Raw genomic sequence first — 26416 nt, 5'->3', positions numbered from 1 at the left:
GATGACGATGACGACGATGATGATGATGATGATGATGATCTTCTGCTTGTTGATAAGTATCACTACATTAATGAATATAAGACCCGCATAGTGCGAAATAAATATAGCAGACACGTTACGGAAAATTGATTTCACAAGCATTGCTACAAATACTCATTCTTCCTTTCGACAGCACGGGACTGGAATTGTCGCCCTGCAAACATTGTGAACGCAGGGACCCGCGAGCAGTTTTGCGAACTTTTGTCCGAATATTTTCAACAAGAGCGCATATATTGCTGTATCACTGTATTCTATTGTTCCGTTCACTGCTTGCTGTATGTTGATATATTGTTACCACTCCTGTCTTGGTCCTGATGTGGACCGACAGTATCTGTAAATAAAAATAAAAAATAAAATGAAGTCAGAGCTCCTGCTTCTATTCAAAAAACGCAATAAGGCCCATATTCCACCAGCCATCAGATTACATCTCAATGGCAACCTTATTCCCAGGATATACAGACTACGTGTACTAGGCCTTCACATAAAACACAACGGGAAGGCCACACATACCCTACAAGTGCTCCGCCAACAACTTACCCAAGTAACGCACATGATAAAGCCCATTACAAACCACCGCTAAGGACGCCAAGAAAAAGACGTACTCCGAATTGTGAAAGCCCTCATAATTGGCCCATTAACCTACCACCTCCCCTATCATAATCTGAATCAGACTGAGATGCACCAGATGGACACCCTCCTCCGTACGGCACTAAAGGCAGCACTGGGCCTACCCCAACGTGCGTCTACGCAGCTCCTACTATGACTGGGGGTGCACAATACCATCTGCGAACTAGTTGAAGGTCATCCTAATAGCCAGTTGCAACGTTTGCAACCAACAAGGCAAGGGTGCCACATTCTATCTCGACTAGGATACCAAACACCAAGAAAACCGCAACAGGAAAACCGCACACTTCTTCCGCTTAGCATTCGCAACAAAATTCACGTGGCCCCAATTCCTCGGAATATGCACCCTGACCGTCATAAAGGCCGAAGTAAGGCAAGAGCGCAAGCCCCAGCTCGTCTCTGTGGCGATGACACATCGAACACACCGGTCCTACACACCGACGGGGCCCGCTACTCAAAGAAACGTGCCCTATGTCTAGTCGCACTAGATAGTACAGACATTCTGAGGGCTTCGGCCACGCTCAACACTAGGGGCATGGGCAAGGCGGAAGAGGCTGCTACCGCCCTAGCCATCGTACACGCTTCAACCATGCCGGAACCAGATGGACGCATCACAGTGGTCACTCATTCACAGACCGCCTGCACGACTTTGGCACAAGGGAGGGTGACACCCTACACAAACCGCATCCTTACATCATTACACCCCACAGCGTTACACAAGGTGCGTATCGTCTCGGATCTGGACACGCCCCTCTCCATAGTAATGAACGCACTAATACGGTAGTCAGAGAGCTCGCTAACCGGGCGCCATTGGAAGAGCTGTCCAACCCTGACGACGCACCGACAGAAGCACTGAACTACACTGAAACACTACAATATTACAGAGATGCTAGAAGACACTTCCCTCCACCACATAATTCCCCTAATCGAGAAGATGCCGTCGCGTGACGACAGCTTCAAACTAATTAATTTCCCTGCCTCTTTTATCTTCACCTCTTCACCCCAGACAATATGCCTCATACTTTCCCTATTGTGGAGTAAAGCCCACAGTATATTGTCACGTGGTAGTGACGTTTAAGAAGCAGCAAAACTGTGATTAATGAAACAGGCGTTTTATTGGGCGAACTTGTGCCCTCAAAAACAGGCTAAACTGAAAGAACAACGGTAGCGACAAACACAATCGGCGGTCGTCGAAATCTGCTCAGCGGGTCAAGCGCGTCGGCTTTTATGCATCAGTCGTCGAATGTTCCCGAGTAATCGCTGGGACCTGCGTGCCTTCCACAAAGTTCTACCTTATTCGCGTCGCGCACACATGCAATCAGATAACACAAGGTTCGTTCAAAGACAGCGGATGGAACGATCGATAACATTCCAAAAACTTCGGATACATACAGGCGCGTTCCGCGCTGTGCGTTACCATTTGTTAGGCGGCGAAACGCGTCCCCCAATAAAGACAATTGCACGTATCAATACCCCCCCTCTCAAAAAGCATCGACCCGATGCTGCCAACAAACGAAAATAAACAAGCACTCGTAGCAAAGAAAATAACATAAGGAAAGTTCGTCAGCGTCCGAAAAAGGGATTAAGACGCACTACGTGGACCACTTCAGATCGTGTGCGTCGCCGCTGGGAATGCGAAATGCCGTGTGGCACGACTTCATAGTCCAGTGCGCCAATACGTCGAATGACCTTGTATGTCCGAAATAGCGTCGAAGTACTTTCTCACTGAGTCCTCGTCGGCGTATCCGGGTCCAAACCCAAACACGGTCACCGGGCTGGTACTCGACGAAGCGTCGTCGGAGGTTGTAGTGTCGGCTGTCGGTACGCTGCTGGTTCTTGATACGTAGGCGGGCGCGCTGTCGGGCTTCTTCGGCGCGCTGGAGATAGGTAGCGACGTCAAGATTTTCCTCGTCAGTGACGTGCGGCAGCATGGCGTCGAGCGTCGTCGTCGGTTTCCTGCCGTAAACCAGCTTAAATGGCGTGATCTGTGTTGTTTCTTGCACCGCCGTGTTGTAAGCGAATGTTACGTACGGCAGGACAGCATCCCACGTCTTGTGCTCGACGTCGACGTACATTGCTAGCATGTCGGCGAGGGTCTTGTTCAGGCGCTCCGTGAGACCATTCGTCTGCGGATGGTAGGCAGTTGTCCTCCTGTGGCTTGTCTGGCTGTATTGCAGAATGGCTTGGGTGAGCTCTGCTGTAAAAGCCGTTCCTCTGTCGGTGATGAGGACTTCTGGGGCACCATGTCGCATCAGGATGTTCTCGACGAAAAATTTCGCCACTTCGGCTGCGCTGCCTTTCGGTAGAGCTTTAGTTTCAGCGAAGCGGGTGAGATAGTCCGTCGCCACGACAATCCACTTATTTCCGGTTGTTAATGTCGGAAACGGTCCTACCAAGTCCATCCCGATCTGCTGAAAAGGTCAGTAAGGAGGCTTGATCGGCTGTAGTAATCCCGCTGGCCTTGTCGGTGGTGTCTTACGTCGCTGACAGTCTCGGCATGTCTTGACGTAACGGGCGACATCGGTGGTTAGGTGCTGCCAGTAATACCTTTCTTGTATCCTCGATAGCGTCCGGGAGAAACCGTGGTGCCCAGAGGTCGGATCGTCATGTATAGCGTGCAGTACTTCTGGACGCAGCACCGACGGAACTACACGAAGGTAGTTGGCGCGGACTGGTGAGAAGTTCTTCACGAGTAGGTTGTTTTGAAGCGTGAACGAAGATAATCCACGCTTAAATGCCCTAGGGACAACGCCGGTGTGCCCTTCCAAATACTCGACTAGGGCTTTTAGCTCCGGGTCCCCTCGTTGTTGTTCGGCGAAGTCTTCCTCGCTTAATATTCAAAGGAAGGCGTCGTCATCCTCGTCAACCTGCGGCGGCGGGGCGCGTGATAGGCAATCGGCATCTGAGTGTTTTCGTCCGGACTTGTAGGTTACAGTGATGTCGTATTGAACAGCCTTCCTGAACGGTCCTTTAAGTTAGCTAGCCAACAGAACGCGTGATGGTCGCTGACCACTTTGAATGGCCTCGCATATAGGTAAGGGCGGAATTTTGCCCAAATGATGGCGAGGCATTCCTTTTCAGTCGTAGAATAATTGCTTTCCCCTTTGGACAGCGACCGGCTAGCATAAGATATCACCCGTTCATGTTCGTCTTTCTTCTGGACTAGGAAGGCACCGAGGCCTACGCTACTGGCGTCTGTGTGGATTTCGGCCTCGGCGTCTCCGTCGAAATGTGCAAGTACCGGCGGTGACGGCATGCGTCGTTCTAGTTCTTGAAATGCGTTGGCCCGCGGCGTTTGCCGCTTGAACTCGACATCATATTTGGTTAGCTGTGTTAGCTGCTCAGCAGTGCGTGAAAGTCCTTGACAAAGCGCCTGAAGAAGGCACACATGTCAAGGAATCTACGCACTGCCTTCTTGTCGATGGGCTGCGGGAACTTTGCGATGGCAGCTGTCTTCTGCGCGTCGGGGCGGACTCCAGATTTGCTCATGACATGGCCTAGGAACAAAACCTCATCGTAAGCGAAGCGGCACTTTTCCGGCTTCAGAGTGAGCCCTGATGACCTAATGGCCTCTAGTACTGTTGCGAGCCGGCTAAGGTGATCGTCGAAATTTCCGGCGAAGACAACGACGTCATCCAAATAAACGAGGCAGGTCTGCCACTTCAATCCTGCTAAAACCTTGTCCATCACGCGCTGGAACGTTGCATACACCGAGCACAGTCCAAATGGCATAATCTTGAACTCGTAGAGGCCACCTGGGGTGATGAAGGCGGTCTTTTCGCGATCTCTTTCGCCGACTTCTATTTGCCAATAACCAGACTTGAGGTCCATAGAAGAGAAGTATTTAGCGCTGTAGAGGCGATACAATGCGTCGTCTAACCGTGGGAGAGTGTAAACGTCCTTCTTCGGTAATCTTTTTCAGACGACGATAATCGACGCAGAAACGTAGGGTTCCGTCCTTTTTCTTCACCAGGACAGCAGGGGATGCCCAGGGGCATTTCGACGGCTGGATGATCTGGTCGCGCAGCATTTCGTCGACTTGTTCTCTTATATCTTCACGTTCCCGCGGCGAAACTAGGTAAGAGCACTGGTGGAGTGGTCGAGCGCACTCCTCGGTGATTATACGATGCTTGGCAACTGGTGTTTGTCGAATCCTCGATGACGTCGAAAAGCAGCGTTTGTATCTTCAAAGCAGACTTCTGAGCTGTTACTGCTTAATGACGGGGAGGCTTGAATTTATGTCGAAGTCTGGCTCTGGAACTACGGTCGTCGGGGTAGATGCGGCAGAGTCCGAGAGGACAAACGCCTTGCTGGTCTCCAGAGTTTCCTCGATGTATGCGATCGTCGTGCCCTTGTAGATGTGCTTGATCTCCTAGCTGAAATTTATCAGCAACACTTTCGTGCTTCCTCGGCGCAGTCGAGCGATCCCTCTTGCGACGCAAATTTCACGGTCGAGCAGTAGACCTTTGTCGCCTTCAATGACGCCTTTTACGTCAGCCGGTGTTTCGGAGCCGACAGAAATAAGAAGGCTGGAGCGCGGCGGTATGCTCACTTGATCTTCGAGCGCACTCAAGGTGTGGTGACCACGACAGCTCTCCGGTGGTATCGCTTGATCTTGCGACAGCTTTATCGATTTCGACTTCTGGTCGATGATTGTGCCGTGTTGGTTCAGGAAGTCCATGCCGAGAATGGCATCTCGTGAACACTGTTGGAGGATAACGAAGGTGGCAGGGTAAGTCCGGTCATGAACGCTAATTCTTGCCGTGCCGATTCCAGTCGGCGTAACGAGGTGTCTTTCAGCGGTCCGAATTTGAGGGCCCTCCCATGCAGTCTTAACCTTCTTCAACTGAACGGCGGTGTGTCCACTCATAACGGAGTAATCGGCCCGTGTCGACAAAGGCGGTGACTGCGTGGCCGTCGAGAAGCACGTCGAGGGCGGTGGGTCTTTTTCTTGTGTTGCAGTTTGGTCTTGGCGTCGCATCACGGCTGCGTCACGTTGACCTGCGGCTGGAACGTCACTTCGTCAGGTCGTCTTTCATCAGCGTGTTCTTTGCTGCCAGACTTCGTCAGGACGGCGGTGTGTCGTCGTTGTTATGTTGTCGAGATGGTATCTTCGTCGTCTTCGTCGGCGGCAGAGGATCTTGTCAGTTCGAAGAACAGCAACCGCGCCTCCATCGGTTGCTGCTTTTAGTTTTCTGGATATGGGCTCGCAGAGCGGCCCTGGGCTGGACCGGTATACGGTCGGCGCTGCGGCGACATGTAGCGGCCTGGTGATGGTGAACGGAATGGCCGTTGAGGGCTCCACTGAGTGGCGGCGAGGTAGTCGGCGATATCGCGAGGGCGTTCACCTTGCTGCGTGGGCGGGGCGTTGACGGCGAACCCTCGCAGTCCCACCTCCCGGTATGGGCATCGTCGGTATACGTGACCCGCTTCTCCGCAGTGGTAGCAGAGCGGGCGGTGGTCAGGAGCGCGCCAAATGTCTGTCTTCCTCGGGTAGCTGCGCTGGGCGACGGGTGGGCGAGCTGGCGGCCGCGACGGTGGTCGACGGAATCACGGCGTTAGACGGCGCTGGCGTGGTCGTGGAGGGGGTCCTTGATGGCGAGCTACGGCAGCGTAGGTCATTGCTTCTGGCTGGGGCTGCGATAACTCTTGTTGTACCTCGGATATTCCAAGCGATCGCTGGACTTCTTCTTTGACGATTTCGGCGATTGAGGCCACTTGAGGTTGCGATGAAGGGAAGATCTTCTAAAGCTCCTCTCGTACGACTGCCCTGATAGTCTAGCGCAGGTTGTCGGTGGCGAGTAATTGAACTCCGGCGTAGTTTGTTAATTTGTTGCGGCAGTCGAATTGCCGGTTCCGCATTTCCAATGTCTTCTCGATGCTCGTCGCCTCACGAAGCAACTCGTCGACGGTCTTCGGTGGGCTTCTTACCATTCCGGCGAAAAGTTCCTCCTTTACACCACGCATCAGTAGGCGGACTTTCCGAGGAGAACCTTGGACATCAATGTCCAAGGAGAACCTCGGACATTTCTGGGTTGGCGTGGCGGAACAGACGGCTCATCTCCTCCGTGAAGATCGCGATCGTCTCATTCGGTAGCTGCGCTCTAGTCTCCAGTACAGCTTGGGCTGGCTCTTTTCGCACGACGCTTGTAAATGTCGGTTGGAAGCCACTTCAGAACAGGTCCCACGTCGTCAAGGTGGCTTCTCGATTCTAGAACAACGTCCTGGTGGCGTCCTCCAATGCGAAATGCACATGTTGCAGCTATTGTCACTATCCCACCTGTTAAACGGTGCGACCCTCTCATACCTCTCCAGCCAGCTTTCCGGGTCCTCAAATTTGGAACCGCGGAAGAGCTTCCCTGGGATGCTGCAGAATTATTGGTCCGCTGCGGCTGCCATTGGGGATGTGTTCTTGCTCGTCTCTGGACGATCTTCTTGGACTGTCTTCTTGATCACATCTGGTAGAAGACCGTGTTCCGGGGAAGCTGCTGTAGCCGGCGGCTTGCTTGATGTTCCGGGACGACGTTGGTGTCGTCTTTGAGGGCCGGGATTGTAGTACGGCTTGTCGGGGGCGTCCGGTACATGAACGCACAAGCACCTCCGCCAGATGTCATGTGGTAGTGACGTTTAAGAAGGCAGCAAAACTGTGATTAACGAAAGGAGCGTTTTATTGGGCGAACTTGTGCCCTCAAAAACGGGCTACACCCTAAGAACAACGGTAGCAGCGAAACCGGTCGGCGGTCGTCGAAATCTGATCAGCAGGTCAAGCGCGTTGGCTTTTATGTATCAGTCGTCGAATGTTCCAGAGTAATCGCTGGGGCCCGCGTGCCTTCCACAAAGTTCTACATTATTCGCGTCGCGCGCACGTGGATTCAGATCACACGAGGTTTGGTCACAAACAGCGGATGGAAGCATCGATAACATTCCAGAAACTTGCGATACATGCAGGCGCGTCCTGCGCTGTGCGATAACATTTGTTAGGCTGTGAAACATGTCGCCCGATAAAGACAAACAAGTACACGTGTCAATATCGTTGCACCTAGATGCAATGATATACTGTGGGGGGAACAGGGGGGTAACCCGGAGGGTGCCCACACCCTCCGGGTTACTCCGCTATTCCTTAATCTTCACCTTCCTCCTGGGAGACTGCACTGACCAGGTCAGACCCGCAAGAGCAGCGACGGCTTATCCGGCGGGCACGAGGAGTGGCGCGAGCCAATGGGATCCTGAACTAAGGGCTCCACCCTACGAGGAAGTCACCCAATCCCATGAAAAATAAATGTTTTATCTCTCTCTCTCTCTCTCAAACACTTGAATCCCTTGGCCCCCACAGAACTGCACAGGGATGCTAGCAGTATTGGTGTCGGCACTGTTCTTATTCAACGCTTCGACACTAAAGAACCCAGTCGCACTCTTAGCAAGCCCGAGCGCAATTACACTGTCAGAAAGTAGGAATGTCTCGCGGTGATTTTCGCAGTACAGCGCTTTCGGTCATACCTGTACGGACGCCCTTTCGCCATCGTCACAGACCATCACTCTTTGTGCCGGCTCGTCAATCTGCGTGATTCATCTGGTAGGCTTTCACGTTCGACAATCCTTCTACAGGAGTACGACTTCACCGTTGGCTATAAAAGCGGTCGACAGCACGCCAACGCCGCCTGGCTGTCGTGGGTACGCGTCTAGCAACGGACTGTGACGCGGCAACTTTGACCACTACATCGTATCCTTAGAGCCCGAATTTACTAATCTCCATACCTTTAAGACTGAGCTGCAAAACGACGGCATTTTAAAACAGCTGCTTGTTGCCAAACAGAAATCAAGAGCCAATAATTTTCGCACATGTAATGGGCTTCTGTAAAAGAACTATTCTACCACAGACTCAGGATATCTCCTAGAGGTCTCGAAAAGTCTGCACACTTCCATCGTGCGGACTATGCATGACGAACCAACCTCCGATCTTTTGGGAGCAGTTAGAACGCTTTTCCGTGCTGAAGAAAGATTTTCTGTCCCAATATGCGTCAAACGACGTGGCAGTACGTTGTCTAGCTGTAACGCATCTCAACGTCGCAAACGTCTCACAAGTACTCCTTCTGGTATACATTACCCTGTGCCACACCCAAGGACTCCATTCGAGCAATTCGGCATCAACCTTCTCGGCCCGTTTCCACAGTCCTCTAAAGGAAATCGTTGGATCATAGTGTGCACTGACCACCTGACATGCTACTGTGAGACGGCTGCAATACCATCGGCTACTGCAGCTGCCGTAAGCCTTTTCTCGTAACGTTTTATCATTCTCAGACACTGGCCTTTTAAAGTCGTTATTCGCGATCGTGGGCGACAGCTAACTGCAGATGCGATTGAATAATTGCTTCGTCGTCATCATCAACTACAACATCATCATCAGCCTGGTTAAGCCCACTCCAGGGCAAAGGCCTCTCCCATACTTCTCCGACAACCCCGGTCATGTAGTAATTGTGGCCATGTCGTCCCTGCAAACTACTTAATCTCATCCGCCCACCTAACTTTCTGCCGCCCCCTGCTATGCTTCCCTTCCCTTGGAATCCCGTCCGTAACCCTTAATGACCATCGGTTATCTTCCCTCCTCATTACATGTCCTACCCATGCCAATTTCTTTTTCTTGATTTCAACTAAGATGTCACTAACTCGCGTTTGTTCCCTCACCAAATCTGCTCTTTTCTTATCCCTTAACGTTAGACCCATAATTCTTCTTTCCATAGCTCGTTGCGTCGTCCTCAATTTGAGTAGAACCCTTTTCGTAAGCCTCCAGGTTTCTGCCCCGTAGGTGAGTACTGGTAAGACACAACTATTATACACTTTTCTCTTGAGGGATAATGGCAACCTGCTGTTCATGATCTTAGAATGCCTGCCAAACGCACCTCAGCCCATTCAGATTCTTCTGATTATTTCCGTCTCATGATGAGGATCCGCCGTCACTAACTGCCCTAAGTAGATGTGTTCCCTTACCACTTCCAGTGGCTCGCTACCTAATGTAAATTACTGTTCTCTTCCGAGTCTCTTAAACGTTACTTTAGTTTTCTGCAGATTAATTTTTAGACCCACACTTCTGCTGAGCCTCTCCAGGTCAGAGAGCATGCATTGCAATTGGACCCTTGAGTTACTAAGCAAGGCAATATGATCAGCGAATCGCAAGTTACTAAGGTATTCTTCATTAACTTTTATCCTCAATTCTTCCCTATCCAGGTCTCTGAATACCTCCTGTAAACACGCTGTGAATAGCATTGGAGAGATTATATCTCCCTCCCTGACGCCTTTCTTTATTGGGGTTTTGTTTACCGACTCGCAACAGGCTTGCCGTAACTTTACGAACGGATGAACACCGCTACTGGCGGCTCAGATTCTAGGCCCGAGGCTGCAAGGGTACCATCAAATCACGTGGACGCCGGGTCACGCGGGTCTGCAGGGGAACGAAAGGGCGAACGCCCTAGCTCGAGCGCTAATCAACCGAGCGGGGCAAGACCAATCGTCTCATCAATCCCCACCCTTTACCTTCATGCCCTGCCATCCAATTACTGCGACCGACTCGAGATCCAGCGACTCAATCGCAGGATTTATCCTCAGCCTCACAAAAAGCTCAGCACTGAAGATGCCGTAGCTCTCTGACTTATACAGACCAACACATTTCCAAACCTACACAGATACAGTAAAATATTCCCACATACATATCGCGGCATCTGTCCCTGGTGCGGCGACACACGCCCTACACTCTTTCACATCTCGTGGGGGTGCGAGGGCAAACCTCAACACTTAAAGACTCCTAGCACGTCATTTGAGCGGTGGGATGTACAGCTGACCGGCGATACCCTGGCGGGACAACAAGCTCGCGTCCAGCAAGTACGTCGAGCAGCCATGGCCAGTGGAGTCCTGGAATGACGACACCACCCACTCGACCTCAAGAGCAACTAGCTCGATGGTACGAATAAATGTTTTTTTCTCTCTATCTCTGCTTTCTTTATGGGGAACTACGGTGGCTGTGGAGCCGCTATATATATCTTTCAGTATTTTTACATAGGGCTCGTCTACACCCGGATTCCGTAATGCCTCCATGACTGCTGATGTTTCGACAGAATCAAACCCTTTCTCGTAATCAATGAAAGCTATATACAGAAAGACAGACAGACAGACAGATAAAGAACTTTAATTACAAGGTCCTGAGAAGCTTTGCCCTAGGGCAGATCTGCGGGCCGCTCCCACGTGGCCCGCAGCTATATATAAGGGGTGGTTATATTCCGCACATTTCTCTATCACCTGATTGATAGTGTGAATATGGTCCGTTGTTGGGTAGCCCTTACGGAATCCTGCCTGGTCCTTTGCTTGACAGAAGTCAAAGGTGTTCCTGATTCTATTTGCGATTACCTTAGTAAATATTTTGTAGCCAACTGACAGTAAGCTGATCGGTCTATAATTTTTCAAGTCTTTCGCGTCCCCTTTCTTATGGATTAGGATTATGTTAGCGTTTAGGTTAGCGACCTCGAGGGTACCAAGATTCCGGTACGCTCGAGGTCATGAGGCTTTGCGTATTCAGGGTGACCAGTTTCTCTAGAACAATCTGCCCACCATCCTTCAACCAATCTGCTGTTACCTAATCCTCCACAGCTGACTTCTTCCTTTGCATAGCTCCCAATGCTTTCTTTACTTATTTCGGTGTTACCTGTGGGATTTCGAATTTCTCTTGACTATTCTCTCTTCCATTAACGTCGTGGGTGCCACTGGTACTGTATAAATCTCTATAGAACTCCTCAGCCACTTGAACTATGTCATCCATATTAGTTATGGTATTGCCGGCTTTGTCTCTTAACGCATACATCTGATTCTTGCCAATTTCTAGTTTCTTCTTCACTGCTTTTAGGCTTCCTCCGTTCCTGGGAGCATGTTCAATTCTATTCATGTTATAGTTGCTTATGTCAGCTGTCTTACGCTTGTTCTTAACTTCGAAAGTTTTGCCAGTTCTATTCTTGCTGTAGGGTTAGAAGCTTTCATACGTTGGCGTTTCTTGAACACATCTTTCGTCTCCTGTGATAGTGTACTGGTATCCTGTCTAACGGAGTTACCACCGACTTCTATTGCACACTCCTTAATGACGCCCACAAGATTGTCTTTGATTGCTTCTACACTAAGGTCCTCTTCCCGAGTTAAATCCGAAAACCTGTTCTGTAGCTTCATCTGGAATTCCTTTATTTTCCCTCTTACCGCTAACTCATTGATCGGCTTCTTATGTACCAGTTTCTTCCGTTCCCTCCTCAGGTCTAGGCTAATTCAAATTCTTACCATCCTATGGTCCCTGCAGCGCACCTTGCTGAGCACGTCCACATCTTGTATGATGCCAGGGTTATCGCAGAGTATGAAGTCTATTGTATTTCTAGTCTCGCCGTTCGGGCTCCCCCACGTCCAATTTCGGCTATCACGCTTGCGGAAGAAGGTATTCATTATCCGCAACTTATTCTGCAAAGTCTACTAATAACTCTCCCCTGCTTCATTAGACCACACACGTCAGCTAACTCACTGCAATTTCCTTCTTTCCTTCCCTCCTCTCTCTCCCTGTTATCTTTGTTCCCCCTTTCCCTTTTCCCCGGTGTAGGGTAGCTAACCGGACGTGATTCTGGTTAACCTCCCTGCCTTCTTATCTCTTTCCCTCCTCCCTTCCCTTCTATTCCTAGTCCCTATGCCATATTCCCCCACTGCCTTGTCTCCAGCCTGTTTCTTGCCTACCTTGGCATTGATGTCACCCATCAGTATAGCGCATTTTGTTTTCACTCTACCCATCGCCGATTCTACGTCTTCATAGAAGCTTTCGGCTTCCTGGTCATCATGACTGGATGTAGGGGCGTAGACCTGTACAACCTTCATTTTGTACCTGTTATTAGGTTTCACAACAAGACATGCCACCCTCTCGTTAATGCTATAGAGTTCCTGTATGTTACCGGCTATATTCCTATTAATCAAGAATCTGACTCCTAGTTCTCGTCCCTCAGCTAATCCCCGGTAGCACAGGACGTGCCCGCTTTTTAGCACTGTATATGCTTCTTTTGGCCTCCTTACTTCACTGAGCCCTATTATATCCCACTTACTGCGCTCTAATTCCTCCAATAGCAGTACTAGACTCGCCTCACTATATAACGTTCTAGCGTCAAGCGTTGCCAGGTTCATATTCCAATGGTGGCCTGTCCGGAGTCAGGGATTCTTAACACCCTCTGCTGCGTCGCAGGTCTGACCGCCGCCCTGGTCAGTTACTTCGCAGCTGCTGGGGACTGAGGGCCAGGGTTTGATTGTTGTGTTCATATAGGAGGTTGTAGCCAAGTACTGCACCAGGGTGCCCAATCATGCTCTGGTGAGGGAGTGCGTTACCGGTTCTGGTCACCGGGATCAGGTTACACTCCAGGCCTGTTTATGGAATTTTATCAACACGGGGACTTTTCTTTAACCCGGTGGAAAATGGCGCGGCACCGGGATTCGAACCACGGACCTCTTGCACGCGAGGCGGCTGTTGTACCTCTACGCCACCGCTGCCACACCCGTTTGCTTCGTATATGTTTTCGTATATATGCTTCGTATATGTCGTTAAAGTTTTTGACACTCTACGCCGTACCATCCACAAACAAGCTGCCTCACAGAACGAACCAGCAGAACTCTCACGAACATGTTCTCCATGTACGTCTCGACATATCACAACAACTGGGACAGCGTCCTAACTTTTGTTACTTATGCATCTAACACCACCCAGCACGAAACTGCCGGCTACAGCCCCTTCTTTCGCATTTACGCTCCGCCGCCACGTTATACCCTTGATACGACCTTCCAATTTATGAAGCACAATGATGCCTGCATATCTGCGACCATCTGTCCTGCAGAAGAAGCCCGCCGCCTTGCTTTCTTGCGCACTCGTGTTTCAGAAGGTCGCTGGCAGGCACGTTACGACCGCCGACACCGACACATCACATATAATCCAGGTGACTTGTGTGGCTGTGGGCGCCTACCAAAAAACTTTGGTTGTGCGAACAACTACTCGCGCACTGTGTTAGACCTTATGTTGTGTTAGATGGTATAAGCGAATTGGGGTACCACATAGCGCATCTCCTTTCAAATGGTCGACGTTCTTCAAAGACTAAAGTAACTCATGTTGCTCGCTTGAAACCCTGCGCCGATCGATATGCTGTTTCACTTGCCCGGTGGGCGTCTTCGACGCGGGGAGATGTGTTACAAGTGTGAAAGTCTTGTATGATTTGGGTATTTGCCGCCAGCAATAACAGGACACAGGGTAAGGGAGGGAAGAAGAAGACGTTCGCCTAGCGATAACGCAACCTCGGATGGCTCTCAGGACCGTCGGTTGCGTCCCAATAAGCCCTCTCTACACAGGTACTAGCCCGTAACAATATATTTAAGACGTGGGGGCTGGTGGACTAGCCAGAACGTCAGGCATATAGTGTGCAAGGACAACGTATGTCTCACTCTTTACCTTGAAGTGCTACCACCGGGACGAGCGTGATTCCTGCAATGCCCTGATATATATATATATATATATATATATATATATATATATATATATATATATATATATATAGGGAAAATTACTAGTGATTAATATATGAAATAAAAAACGATGAATTAATGCAAATGAAATGGGATGAAAAACCAACCTGCCGCAGGTGGCGAACACTCCCACTACCTTCGCATTACGTGTGCAATGCTATAGTGCCTGGAATATACTGGCAGTATATTCTAGGCACTATAGCAATGCTCTACCGCAATTCCACCATATATATATATATATATATATATATATATATATATATATAGAGAGAGAGAGAGAGAGAGAGAGAGAGAGAGAAGATTTGCGGATTCGCCGCAGTCTTTGGTCCAGTCGCGTGGACCGTCGTTCGGCGATGCCGCAACATCACATGGGCGCCGAATTCTGTGCTATTAGTTGTTTGTGCGAGTTTGGCAAGGCAGCAAAATCAGCGCAGAACTACGTGATAAGAAAACTATTGAAACGCGAAACGGCGGGTGGCGCAGAATCGCACGAAAACGAAACCTTTCGAGGAAGGCTAATCTCAACGGGTTACATTTTATTAACATCGAATATAAATAGACAAGTTGCATTTTTCCTGCCTATAATGCATTGTAATTATCTTTTATTACGATAGGTTGAGTACTAATAACTGCATTATAATGAGGAATACCTACGTCATCGAGCTAGTACTTAAATTTTCCGGTGGTTCGCAAATCGTGTCCTACATTTACGGCAATTTCTTGATTACTAAATATTTGTTCGGAATAATATTCACGCATTAGACGTTCTCGAGCATTATTGTGTCACTTAAGGTTGACGTAATATCTGCCTTGAGTGTCTAAAGTTCGCTACTGCTTTCGTATTCCTTTTCGCTCGCAAGCATGGGGGTCAAAGACTGCCTAAAACGCGCGTGACTGTAAGACGCGCTAAGACGAGGACGGTCGTAAAAAGCCTTCCCACAAAGAACACATACATCCAGCATATCGTCACTTGGTTCAATACGAGGGAAGTAGGTGGGCACATAGTTGTAGTGACAAATTGGCACGTCTTGTTTTACGAGACAGTAATTCGTGGCTGCTTATGCTTCCAATGTGTGCCGGTTAATTGCGCCTTTACTTTCTCTTCCATGTCAACTTGAAAAGCAGGGCGGGAGTTCGGCTGCACCGAATGCCTGAACCCTTACTCGCTCGCAATACCCATAGCGCACCACATCGGCCAGAGAGTGGATGGCGGACTGGACTACACGTTCGAGTGCGTCGGCAACGTTCAGGCAATGGTGAGATGCAGCTTACTGTTGAGGATGCGTGTGGCAACCCGAATGAGCACACTAAGTCCTCTACAGACAGGCTCTTCTTTATACCTCAAGGTAATAGTAAAAAAAACACTTCATGTTTATTCACTTTGATGAGCGCTGTGCCAAATTCGCCGATTAGTTGTCTCGCAATAGACAGTGAACTTGGCCAACCGTCCATAAAATATACTTCAGAGTATATATGCACAGATGATATAAAGCCGGTGTGGCCCAACTTGCAATAAAGCGACCATTAAACACCAGGCCTTCTTATTAAAGAAGTGCATGCTCTTTAGAGTTAGCTATTAGCTGAAAGTTCATAAGGATAGGTATTATGGCGCGATTTATTATACTATTACGTAATGCTGAAATACCTTCGCGGGCTCTCCTGCTTAAAATGCCGTGTAACGTGGCCTGGCTTTCAAGATCTAGCACAATGTTCGATGACACAATGACACCAATACTTCCTTGCGAATGTTTGATTCTTGTGGTTCGGTGTCGTAAGTACAAGTAATCTATGATAAGATATTCATTTCATGTCAGCACTCAATCTTGCGAGTCGCAGCGATATGCGTGTTCCTGCCTAAGCACCGAGCAATCACTTATTCGTTTCCCTTCGCTCCTTTTTTTGGCGTAGACCCGTGCAGGAAATAGGCGAGGCAGTCAGTGTGAGACGGGCTCGTGTTGAACGAACACGAAGTACGCCGAGTAATACTTGAACGAAAAAACGAGTCAAAAACACAAAGGACAAGGGGAGAGGTTCACACCACAACGACTGGACTATCAACTGAGGTTTGTTAGAATCGGTGTAGTCCCAGCAAGGCCAGCAGAGCATGCGCAACTGCATCAGTGCTAATCACATAGCATGAAAAGACAAGAAACGCTTCTATCGTGACCGACTTAGAAATTCAAATTCTTTTTCAAGTAAGCGCACCAAGGTTGTACTAACGCAGTCATCACCTGATAAACTGATGTATTATGCTTCCAAGATTTCTCGCTCTTCTTTGCCCTTGCCCCTACCAAGAATCGTCACATTGCTAAACAAAGGATAACAACCACACCCATTGCAATGGCGAGGCAAGTTTGCACTGTTATCTGACTCCAGGGAGGAGTGGTGCTCGCGCAGGCGGTCATTAATACATCGACCGGTTTCGCCTATGTAAAATCTTTCGCACGTGAGAGGGAACTTATAGACAACCCCTGCAGCACATGCCATAAAAAGGTTTTCATGCTGCGTTGTGCAAACGTGGTTCCTTGCCCTGCCTCGAGAAATGCGCGAGCACAGACCCGAAAGCTTACAAGGGGCAGAAAACACAACACTTACTCCGTGCTTGGCGGCAACCTTCTTGATATTGTGGCTCACTTTATGCACATACGGCATAACTTCAAGTTTCCTACGTTCAGTTGCCCCGCCATCTATCATACGATAGATGCGTTTCTTGTCTTTTCATGCTATGTGATTAGCGATGATGCAGCTGTACATGCTCTGCTGGCCTTGCTGGGACTACTCCGATTCTAATAAACCTCAGTTGATAGTCCCGTCGTTGTGGTGTGAACCTCTCCTATTGTCCTTTGTGTTTTTGACTGGTTTTTTCGTTCCAGTATGTACCAACTGGCCCAGATTTCAACCCTTATGCAGAGTAATACTTGTTGGGGTGCTAGTTGGTGCATGTTTCCAGAAGAGGGTTGTAGCGCCGAAAAAGACAACACATAGCAAGCGAGACGGGACAGGCGCAACTTCCAACTGTTTATTCATCGCGTATGCGAATGAATATAAGGACAAATGAAGATAGGTAGCAACAACCACACATACGCGCGAGGATTTTTAGAAAAAAAATTCGGATGAAAGATAGGTGAGGCACGCACGCATCTCACGCCCGTGTATCTAAAAAAGCAAGAAGTGCGCCTGTCCCGTCTCGCTTGCTATATGTTGTCTTTTTCGGCGCTACAACGCACTTCTGGAAACGAAGTACGCCATCCGCGTGCAGACGTTGCACTTGGCATGTAGTACATCGCGCAGTGACAAATTAATTGAGACTTCAGGTAAAGCGTAAGAGACCGCATGGAACAGCAGAAGGAGACGAAGACACTGTGCAACTAGGAAGCGAATCTTTATTGTACATCGTTAATAGATACCAGGGGTGTAGCGGGAGAGGGGGGGAGGGGGGCTTATGGGGCTCTAGCCTCTCCCCGAAGCTTGTCATGCACCGCCGACCGAAACAACCCCAGCGCCGGAAATTATGCTTGACTTTGTCAAGGATGTCTTTTTTACGCTCGAAAAGACGTTTCACCGCGAACATTGCGAGATGGGGCTGGATTTCGCTGAAACGCCCATGCACCGGGAGTCACGTAACGCCAAGCGACCCCATCCGAGCACAAAGTCTCAAGGGCGTCTTGATGTCAAGCGGGCTCGTCGCGGCATCTAGCGGAGGCGGCGAAATCTACGGGACGCATGAATTTCGATTCCGAAACTTCGTGGGTATAAAATCCTCATTAACTTCTTATGCGAAAGGTGCAGTGACATTTGTAAATTGGTATTTCAGATTTTCAATTCCGGAATGTTGTGGGTTTAACATTGTTCGAAACATTTGACGCGAAAGTTGCAATGACGTTTCTAAAGTCGTAGATCGGACCCTACAACTAGACAGCCAAATCAACACACTACCAGCCAAGTTGGCAAAGCACGCAGCGAGGTCCGATGAGACGAAGCGTTGTGGTGGTTCATCTTCGCCGCCATGCCACAGAAAAGAATATCAACATTTTTTTTTTCTCACCTGCGCCAAAACATTCATGTCAAGACAAAGCCAGCAAAGGTAACTACGTTCTTATTCATTTTTATACTTTGACTTGTATTCGCGCGAGCAAGCATTGAGCCTTTTCATTTTTTTTTTTGTTCTCGTTACCCGCGTGCTGCCGGAGCCAGCCAGAGCGCATGCGTTTTTCTCGTGTTGCCCGCCCACCGCGCGGCACACTTCGGTGCGCGTTCGTTTTTCTCTAGCCGAGTGGATTTTCGCCTGGCACACGAGAAAAAAAAAACAATAGTCGCTTGCCGGCATCACTGTGGGGACTCGACGGATTGCAATGCATTCGCTTGAGCGTGACCACTCCGGAAAGTCTTGTCTCGCAGGTGTAGGATACCGAGCAGTATCTGTATGCTTCTCCGTAGACCGAGCGTCTCACGTTTTCTTCGATATTCCTTCGGTAGCCGCATTACAGGTGCCCAAAGTAGGTGTTCGATTGTGGCCAACATGCTTTCCTTGGCGTAATTTTTTCGTTTCGGTGCCCCTGCCCCACAAAATAAAAGAAAAGACATTGTTGCGACGCAGCGAATTGCCGCATGGTGAAACTTCAATTTTGTTACTTCGTCTATTGCCGTGGTAATGGCCCACGGGACGCTTCACTTGCTGGATACTCTTATTATATTATTGCGATTGCAATTACATGGACGTTCCAGGCGCCTTCCTGCCATCGCCGTCGCACTCATGTTCAGTCCAAGGGCGATAACATGGTGACCGCGTGCCGCATGTTGTATGTGTGAGGGAAAGCGTGGGGCAGGGCGGGTGGCATGGGTGAACCGACGACGACGGCTCAGTCTTGCGTGCGCAACGGAGAAAAGCGGGGAGGAAGCGCGCTGCCTCCTGTCGCGCATTACATCAGGGCGGGTGGAGAGAGGGGGTGCTGTGATCTATGAATCGGTGGTGTTGCGCAACATGTTTATTCGCCTTGTTTGACGCATTATATTCACTGACTTTTTCTTAGATACGTAGATTTATTGGAGACTTATACGTATATTTAAATATTTTGTGGGGAAGTTTGGTGTACATGTGCAGGGAAATTTGTTTCCAGTGTCAATTTTTGCCCTTTATCAAGCTATATCTTCAGATTTGTTTATTCCATCGTATCTTCGAATTTTTAGTGCACGAGGGCGAGTCAGAGGAAAGTGAGCCAACCCACATTGCGCAATAATGGTTCGGTTCACTATCTGCGAGGTGTGTGCGTAGCAAACAGGCATGTCTCACTTACAAAAGTGACACGCAGGTGTGAGGATAAAGGCTATTTAGTGCTCTCATAAACTGGGTTGAGCATGGTTGCGTGACTAATGGACACTTCAAATGGTGTCGTGAGGTTTTTACAGCTGAAGTTGTTTCCAAAAAAGAAATTAGTCGCCGTATTGCTGCCATGTACGTTGAACCTTCAAGGGGAGTATGGTAGCGCGATTCAAAGACGGGACAAGAGAGGAAACAAAGAGACACACACAGCGCTTTGTGTCATCTCTTGTTCCGTCTTTGAATCGCGCTACCGTACTCCCCTTGAAGATGAATTACCAACAAGCCCACATTGCAATCCTCGTGTACGTTGAACGTTGCATTTCATTGGCCACTGTGAACCGCTGGAGCAAACGGTTGAACGAAGGACGTGAAAGTTGCAAAGATACAAGACCGAGCCAAAGCCACGGTGCCATCATTCCCAACAAAACTGGAAAGGTTAATGAGCTGATCAGACGATATCAGAGGATAAGCGTCGGTGAATTGGCAGGGTTTGCAAACATCAGTCACGGTTCATATCACACCATAATTCATTAGCATTTCAGTTATCTGCTCTTGCGTCTGCAATAGATGCCCAAGATTTGCAACCACCGTCAGAAAATGGAGAGGCTCGGCGCTGCCTTGACTCAGCTAATCCGGTATCACAATGAGGGTGACGACTTCTTGCCTACAATTCTGACCGTTTCCTACAATTCTGACCAGGGATGAATCATGTTGCCACTACTACGAGCCTGAAGCCGGACGGCAAAGCTTACAGTAGAAACAACCGAATTCACCACCCCCAAAGAAAGCACAGGCCGCCATTTCTGCCGGGAAGGTGTTGTTGACTGTTTTTTTCGATCGTCAGGGGCCATTACTGAAGGAATTTGCTAAAGCTGGAGGGCAATCAATCGTTTCCGATATTGTTACGGAAGGATGAAATAAGAAAGAGGACGAAGAGGATCGGAGAAGCTGGCTGCTGCCTGTTGTTGGTGGTCAGCCATCTTAACTACTCTGACTCATCCTGTATATATATTGTAAATACAGTCTTTGTATGCTCGCAACATCTTCGTAACATATTGGTTGGAGGTGCGGTTTACCACGGCTTGAAACGAAGCTCCGCAGTGGGCGCCGCAACTCCGCCCGCACCATGAATGACGGTGAGCACGCGGGATCAACGTCGTTGCCGCCTACAACGTCACCCTCGCCAGCTACATCGCTGTCACCTTCGGTTGTGGTTGTGCAACCCAAGCATCCTGGAACTCTCTGCGGTACCGATGGCGCCGACGTCGAAGAGTGGGTGGTTATGTACGAACGCGTGAATGGAATCAACAGATAGGACCCAACGCTTATGCTAGGTAACCTGTTCTATGTAAGAGGCACGGCAAAGGTGTAGTATGAAAAACCACGAAGAGGAGCTAACCAGCTGGAACCAATGCAAAGAGAAGTTGATAGAGTTGTTTGGCTAACCAGCCGGCCGTAATATTGCCGAAAGCAGGAACTGGCCTCCCGTGCCCAATCCCCCATGGAGCGTATGTCTCGCACATCCAGGACGTGCTGGCACTTTGTCGTAAAGCCGATCACGGCATGACAGAAGCTGAAAAGGTCGCGCACGTACTTAAGGGCAATGCTGACGATGCCCATAACCTGCTCGTGTGCAAAACCTGTTCTACAGTTGATGCTGTCATTAAAGAGTGCTGACAATTTGAGCAGGCCAGAAGCCGACGCGTCTTGCATCCATTCGCCAGACTTCCCAATACTTCCGCAACGTCTACGTGTGAAGATAAACCCGCACAGCAGCATGCAGCGCCATCAGAGGACGTAGTGCGAATTGTTCGACGTGAACTGGATGCTATGGCGCCCGCTGCTGTTTGTTCGCGTGGCCCTGATGCTACCAATTTTTTCCATTCCTCTCGTACACGCCATTGTTCGCCAGGAACTTGAAAACATTGGTTTACATTCTGTAGGTGCTGCCGCCCATCCCAGCGCTAACGAATGCTATTCTACTATTTTCGCTCCACCCCGGCCTTTCTCTCCACATTATCGCAACCCGACTGAGTGGAGAACTGTGGACGACCACCCGATCTGTTTCACCTCTCGCCGCATTGGTCATGTCGCCCGATACACTCGCAACTCGTGGGCCTCAACACCTTGTACACCGACCAACCTGAGCCGTTTTTATGCGAATGCCCGCAAGGTTTTGCCCACTGCTGAGTCTAACAGCGCCGACAACTCTGCTAGGAACACACGATACAGTCACTCACCATCGCCGCGTGGACACCAGTCTCGTTCACCACAAATACGACGTCCATCTACCCGTTCGCCGCAGCCACGTCGCCTTTCGTCCCCTGTGGCGTTTAGCCGCACCCTTACGGAAAACGAAGAAATGCAGCTCTCGAGGCGGTGCTGCATTGCCTACTAGCGCAGCAAATCATCTGTCTGTGCCCACAAAGAGAAGCGTAATTGATGTTAAAATAGACGGCTTACCCGTCCAAGCACTCGTCGATATTGGAGCCCACATATATGTCTTGAGTGCTAGCCTACGTAGAGGTTTAAAGAAGGTCCTCACACCAGCAGCTGCCCGAGTGCTTCGTGTGGCCAACAGCGGCATGCTGCTTGTACTTGGAATCTACTGTGCGCGGAATTATAGCTGGCCGCAATACTCCTGTTCTCTTTGCTGTGATCTACAACTGCCCTCATGAAGTTATCCTTGGATTGGACTTTTTGTCCGCTCATTCTGCTTTCATCCACTGCACGACCGGCGTTCTTCAGTTAGAACTGCCTCGACTCACCGATGCTCCGAGCACCGCCCCACCGCACATGTGCTCACTTCACGATGTGCGTCTGTCACCCGAGGCAGTTACATATGTCACTTTGACCGCCCAGCCTGACGGTGAATATGTGCTTCGCCCCATCATCGACTTGCTTTTGAACCGGAACGTTGCTGTTCCGCATTCGATGGTCATGGTCTAATAAGGTCATCGTTCTACCGCTTCTCAATTTCAGCCTGTGCCCTCAAGTGATTCCGGCCGAAATGTTCTTTTCCAGCGTTTATAATGGTTCCGAATTTGATATTGAGAGTCTGAATGCCGAAAGTGGCTTATTAGCGCCAACTGCAGCTCATAGCTCTGATTCCTTAACAGATGACTTCGCGAAAATTATTGCATCTGACCTCACCTCTGGACAGGCCACAGACATGCCTCCTGCTTGAATCGTACAATGACATCTTTGATTTCGGCGACAGGTCTTTAGGCCAAACATCTGCTTTTCACCACCTTATAAACACTGGAGACAAGAATCCTATTTGTCGGCGTCCCTATCGGGTATCGCATGCTGAATGTCGAGTCATCCAATTAGAAGTGGACACAATGCTCCGCAAGAGGCCATCGAGCCATCAGCTGCCATTGGGTTTCGCCTGGCGTCCTTGTGAAAAAGATGGAACCTGGCGTACTTGCGTCGATTATCGCCACTTAAACAAGATCACGCGAAAAGACGTATACCCACTACCATGCATCCATGACGCCTTGGACTGCTTGCACGGACCTATATACTTCTAATCCATCGATGTACGATCCGGCTACTGGCAGATTTCAGTTGATGAAATGGCCCTCGAGAAGACTGCCTTCATCACGCCGGATGGCTTATATGAGTTCAAATCATGACCTTTGGCTTATGCAATGCGCCTGCCACATTTGAACGTCTGATGGACTCTCTTCTGCGAGGCTACAAATGGACAACCTTTATTTGTTACCTTGACGACGTTATTGTTTTTTCTCCCACGTTCGTCAGCCACCTTACACGACTCGCGGCAATTCTTGCGCTCTTCCGAAAAGCCGGCGTTCAACTGAACTCCATGAAGTGTCCATTCGGGCGAAGTCAGATTACCGTGTTGGGACACCTCGTTGACGCATCCGGTGTCCAACTAGATCCAGAAAATTTCACGCCGTACGCAGTTTCCTTGTGCCACGTTCTGCTTCAGACGAGCACTGCTTCGTCGGCTTGTGTATTTACTTTCGCCGTTTCGTCAAAAACTTCGCCGACGTTGCTCGGCCTTTGACAGATCTTCTAAAGAAGAGCACGCCATTCTCATGGGGCCCGCAGCAGGCTCAGCCGTTCAGCTCTCTCATAGGGTTTCTGACCAGCCCTCCGATACTTGCCCACTTTGATCCATCTGCACCGACCGAAGTCCACACTGACGCAAGCGGCCATGGCATCGGCGCTGTTCACGCTCAACGACAGAACAGTACCGAGTGCGTGATAGCTTACGCCAGCCGCCTGCTGTGACCTGTCGAGAAAAATTACTCCATCACCGAACGGGTGTGTTTGGCTTTAGTTTGGGCTCTCGCCAAGTCTATTTGGCTGGCTTCCTCACGAAACTAGCTTCCTGGCGCTGTTGGGATTGATCCGTTACACTTTCTCACAAATATATAAAATAAATTTTACAATAGTATCTAGTGTGTAGCAAATGAGTATAAAACTGCAAGGAGCATTGGCATTAAAATCTTGCCCATCAAATTTCTTGTCGTATATGGCAGCTTTTAATCCCAATTACGCTAACAATGCTATACTTCTGAGGAGCAGCTAGCATAATTACATGATCAATTATTGTGACTCGTTGAATATGCAATCTAACTAAAGTATAGAATGGATTCAGATGTGAACCAAAAATCAAATGTGATGAATATGATGCATGAAAGGCGACATAAGTACAGGCAGGGAAGTGCACGAATAAGACAAACAAAGAAGCAAAACATAAATTGAGAATGGCACCATCCTGTTTCAAATATCCCTTCGATACACGTTGATTTTGCATGCGACAATGCATATATTTACACAATGAATCAACTACCTGAAACGAAAGCTTTTTTTGCCTACTGAAGTGGTTAAGATGCGCTAAAGCAAGAAAAATAATCGCACTTCACAGAATATTCGTCTCAAAACAAGTACATATGTGTCTGGGAAAATTAATACATCACCTCACTGTGCACTCTATCTTAAGTCCAGAAATTTACCATGTGTAAAAATGCTTTAATTTTATTTTGCCTTATAAAAATTATGTCTACAGAAGCCATGAAACTAAGGGGCTTTTGCTTAACACTATATGTTCACATCCGCCAATTGATGAACTAGTGTTCTACTCAGATGCTCTCAGTTATTTGCATTGAACGCATCTCTACCTCCACTAGCCTACGTGGTTGGCAAGTAGATTGAGTCACCCTAATCAAAATATCCAATGCCTGCCAGAAGCTATCCTATGACTATTTCACAGAAGGAGAAACCACAACTTTACATTTTTAGAATAATTTTCAATTCCAAGTGACTGTCCGGCTTTTTTTTTTTACTGTCGCCGCTGCCACCCATTGTGTTTTGTGCCATTGTTCTGATACATTGAGTTGCAAGCATGCCTAAGTGTTACACTTGCTGAGCTGTACTGAATGATGACGAGAATGTTATTACATGCAGCGTTTGTGAATTTCGCTTTCATGGCACAGTCTGTTCGGGCATGACAGAAGAAGCATTTGCGCCCAAACGCGATACTAAGAGGAAGAACTGGAAGTGTGAGGCTTGCAAGCCGGGCGGTACGAAGGGCAATGCACCTACTGTAGAACTGTTGGGAGATGCCGAAATCAAACACACGATAGTAGACATGAGCAAGAAGATAACCGCTCTTGTCCCTTTGACTGACAAAGTCGGAGAAGTGGAAAGGCTAGCTCAACTGCTATCTGATAAGTTTGATAGCATACAGGAACGTCTAAACAAGCACGAGAACGAGATAAAATGCATTCTTGGACGAGTTGATAAAATTGAGAAAGCCTGTAATGTTAAAAGTCTTGCCCAGCTACAGCTTGACGTTGACGACCTTGAATGGCGCAGTAGGCGCTTGAATATAGAAATCCACGGAATACCTGAGGAAGAGGGGAAGGACCTTCTATCTAAAGTCAATGATGTCGCTACAAAGTTGGGTGTTGATAGACTTGGTCGTGCAGACATTTCCGCCCTTCACAGGATGGCATCCAAGTCGGGCAAGATACGGGGAGTGATCGTTCGGTTTGTGCACCAGGACACACGTCACATCTGGCTGGCGAGGAGGAAGGCTCTCCGACAGTCTAATGAGGGCCTCTATATAACGGAGAACATGACTAGGCATGCAAGAATTCTCCTTGGGATAGCAAGAGCATGGGCTACAAGGGTTGGGTACGATTATGCATGGCACTCGAACGGCAAAGTCCTGGTGCGCCGAAAGAATGGGGAACCAGCTGAAGTCATCAGGGGTGAGGACGACTTGACTGCCCTGTGCGACTGACCTATTTTGTCAGCGTATCTGCTTGTGTAACGTATTACACGACTTGCAATGGATTCCTTAGGATGTATTACACTCACTGAATTAGTCCGAGAATTCGATAATAAGCACAGTGGTTTTCTTCGGTGCTTTCACTTAAATGTGCAGTCCATTGGAAACAAGGTCGCGGAACTTGAATGTCTTTTCGAGAGGATGAATCACTGCTTTGATATTATTATGTTAACAGAAACCTGGCAATCAGATGACTTGGATATTTTTCAAATTCCCGAGATGAAAACGTTCTTTGTGCGTAGGCTAACCCGACGAGGTGGAGGCGTTTCTTTGTTAGTCAATAGTTCTTTTAAAGCAGTTCTAGTTGACGAGTTTTCTTGTGTAACTGCTGATTACGAAGTAGTGTGTGTTCTTTTTAGCAATGTTGTCATTGTTTCCTGTTATCGTCCTCCAGATGGCAACATGCGTTCTTTTCTTGTTTTCTTAGATAACTTGCTTACATTTGTAAATGAAAATCAGTATAATGTTGTCATCGGCGGAGACTGCAATATAGATATGAATTGCGATCATGTAAAAAAATTTGAGTTCGAAAATTTGCT

The 26416-nt window shown here is 48.8% G+C and overlaps 1 protein-coding gene across 1 annotated transcript in view; it reads left to right on the top strand.

Moving 5' to 3' along the window:
* The window catches only part of LOC142570780 (alcohol dehydrogenase class-3-like), a 705744-nt gene that overhangs the window by 592932 nt on the left and 86396 nt on the right, over nucleotides 1-26416 (top strand). The window contains exon 7 of the mRNA XM_075679113.1: nucleotides 15355-15485. Coding sequence (XP_075535228.1) covers nucleotides 15355-15485 — 131 coding nt within the window. The remainder of the gene's footprint in view (nucleotides 1-15354; nucleotides 15486-26416) is intronic.

This window comes from Dermacentor variabilis, chromosome 2 (genome assembly GCF_050947875.1).
Source record: "Dermacentor variabilis isolate Ectoservices chromosome 2, ASM5094787v1, whole genome shotgun sequence".
Lineage (NCBI taxonomy): Eukaryota > Metazoa > Arthropoda > Arachnida > Ixodida > Ixodidae > Dermacentor > Dermacentor variabilis.
The sequence above is the reverse complement of the archived record's forward strand: the minus strand, read 5'-3'. Positions and strand labels throughout refer to the sequence as shown.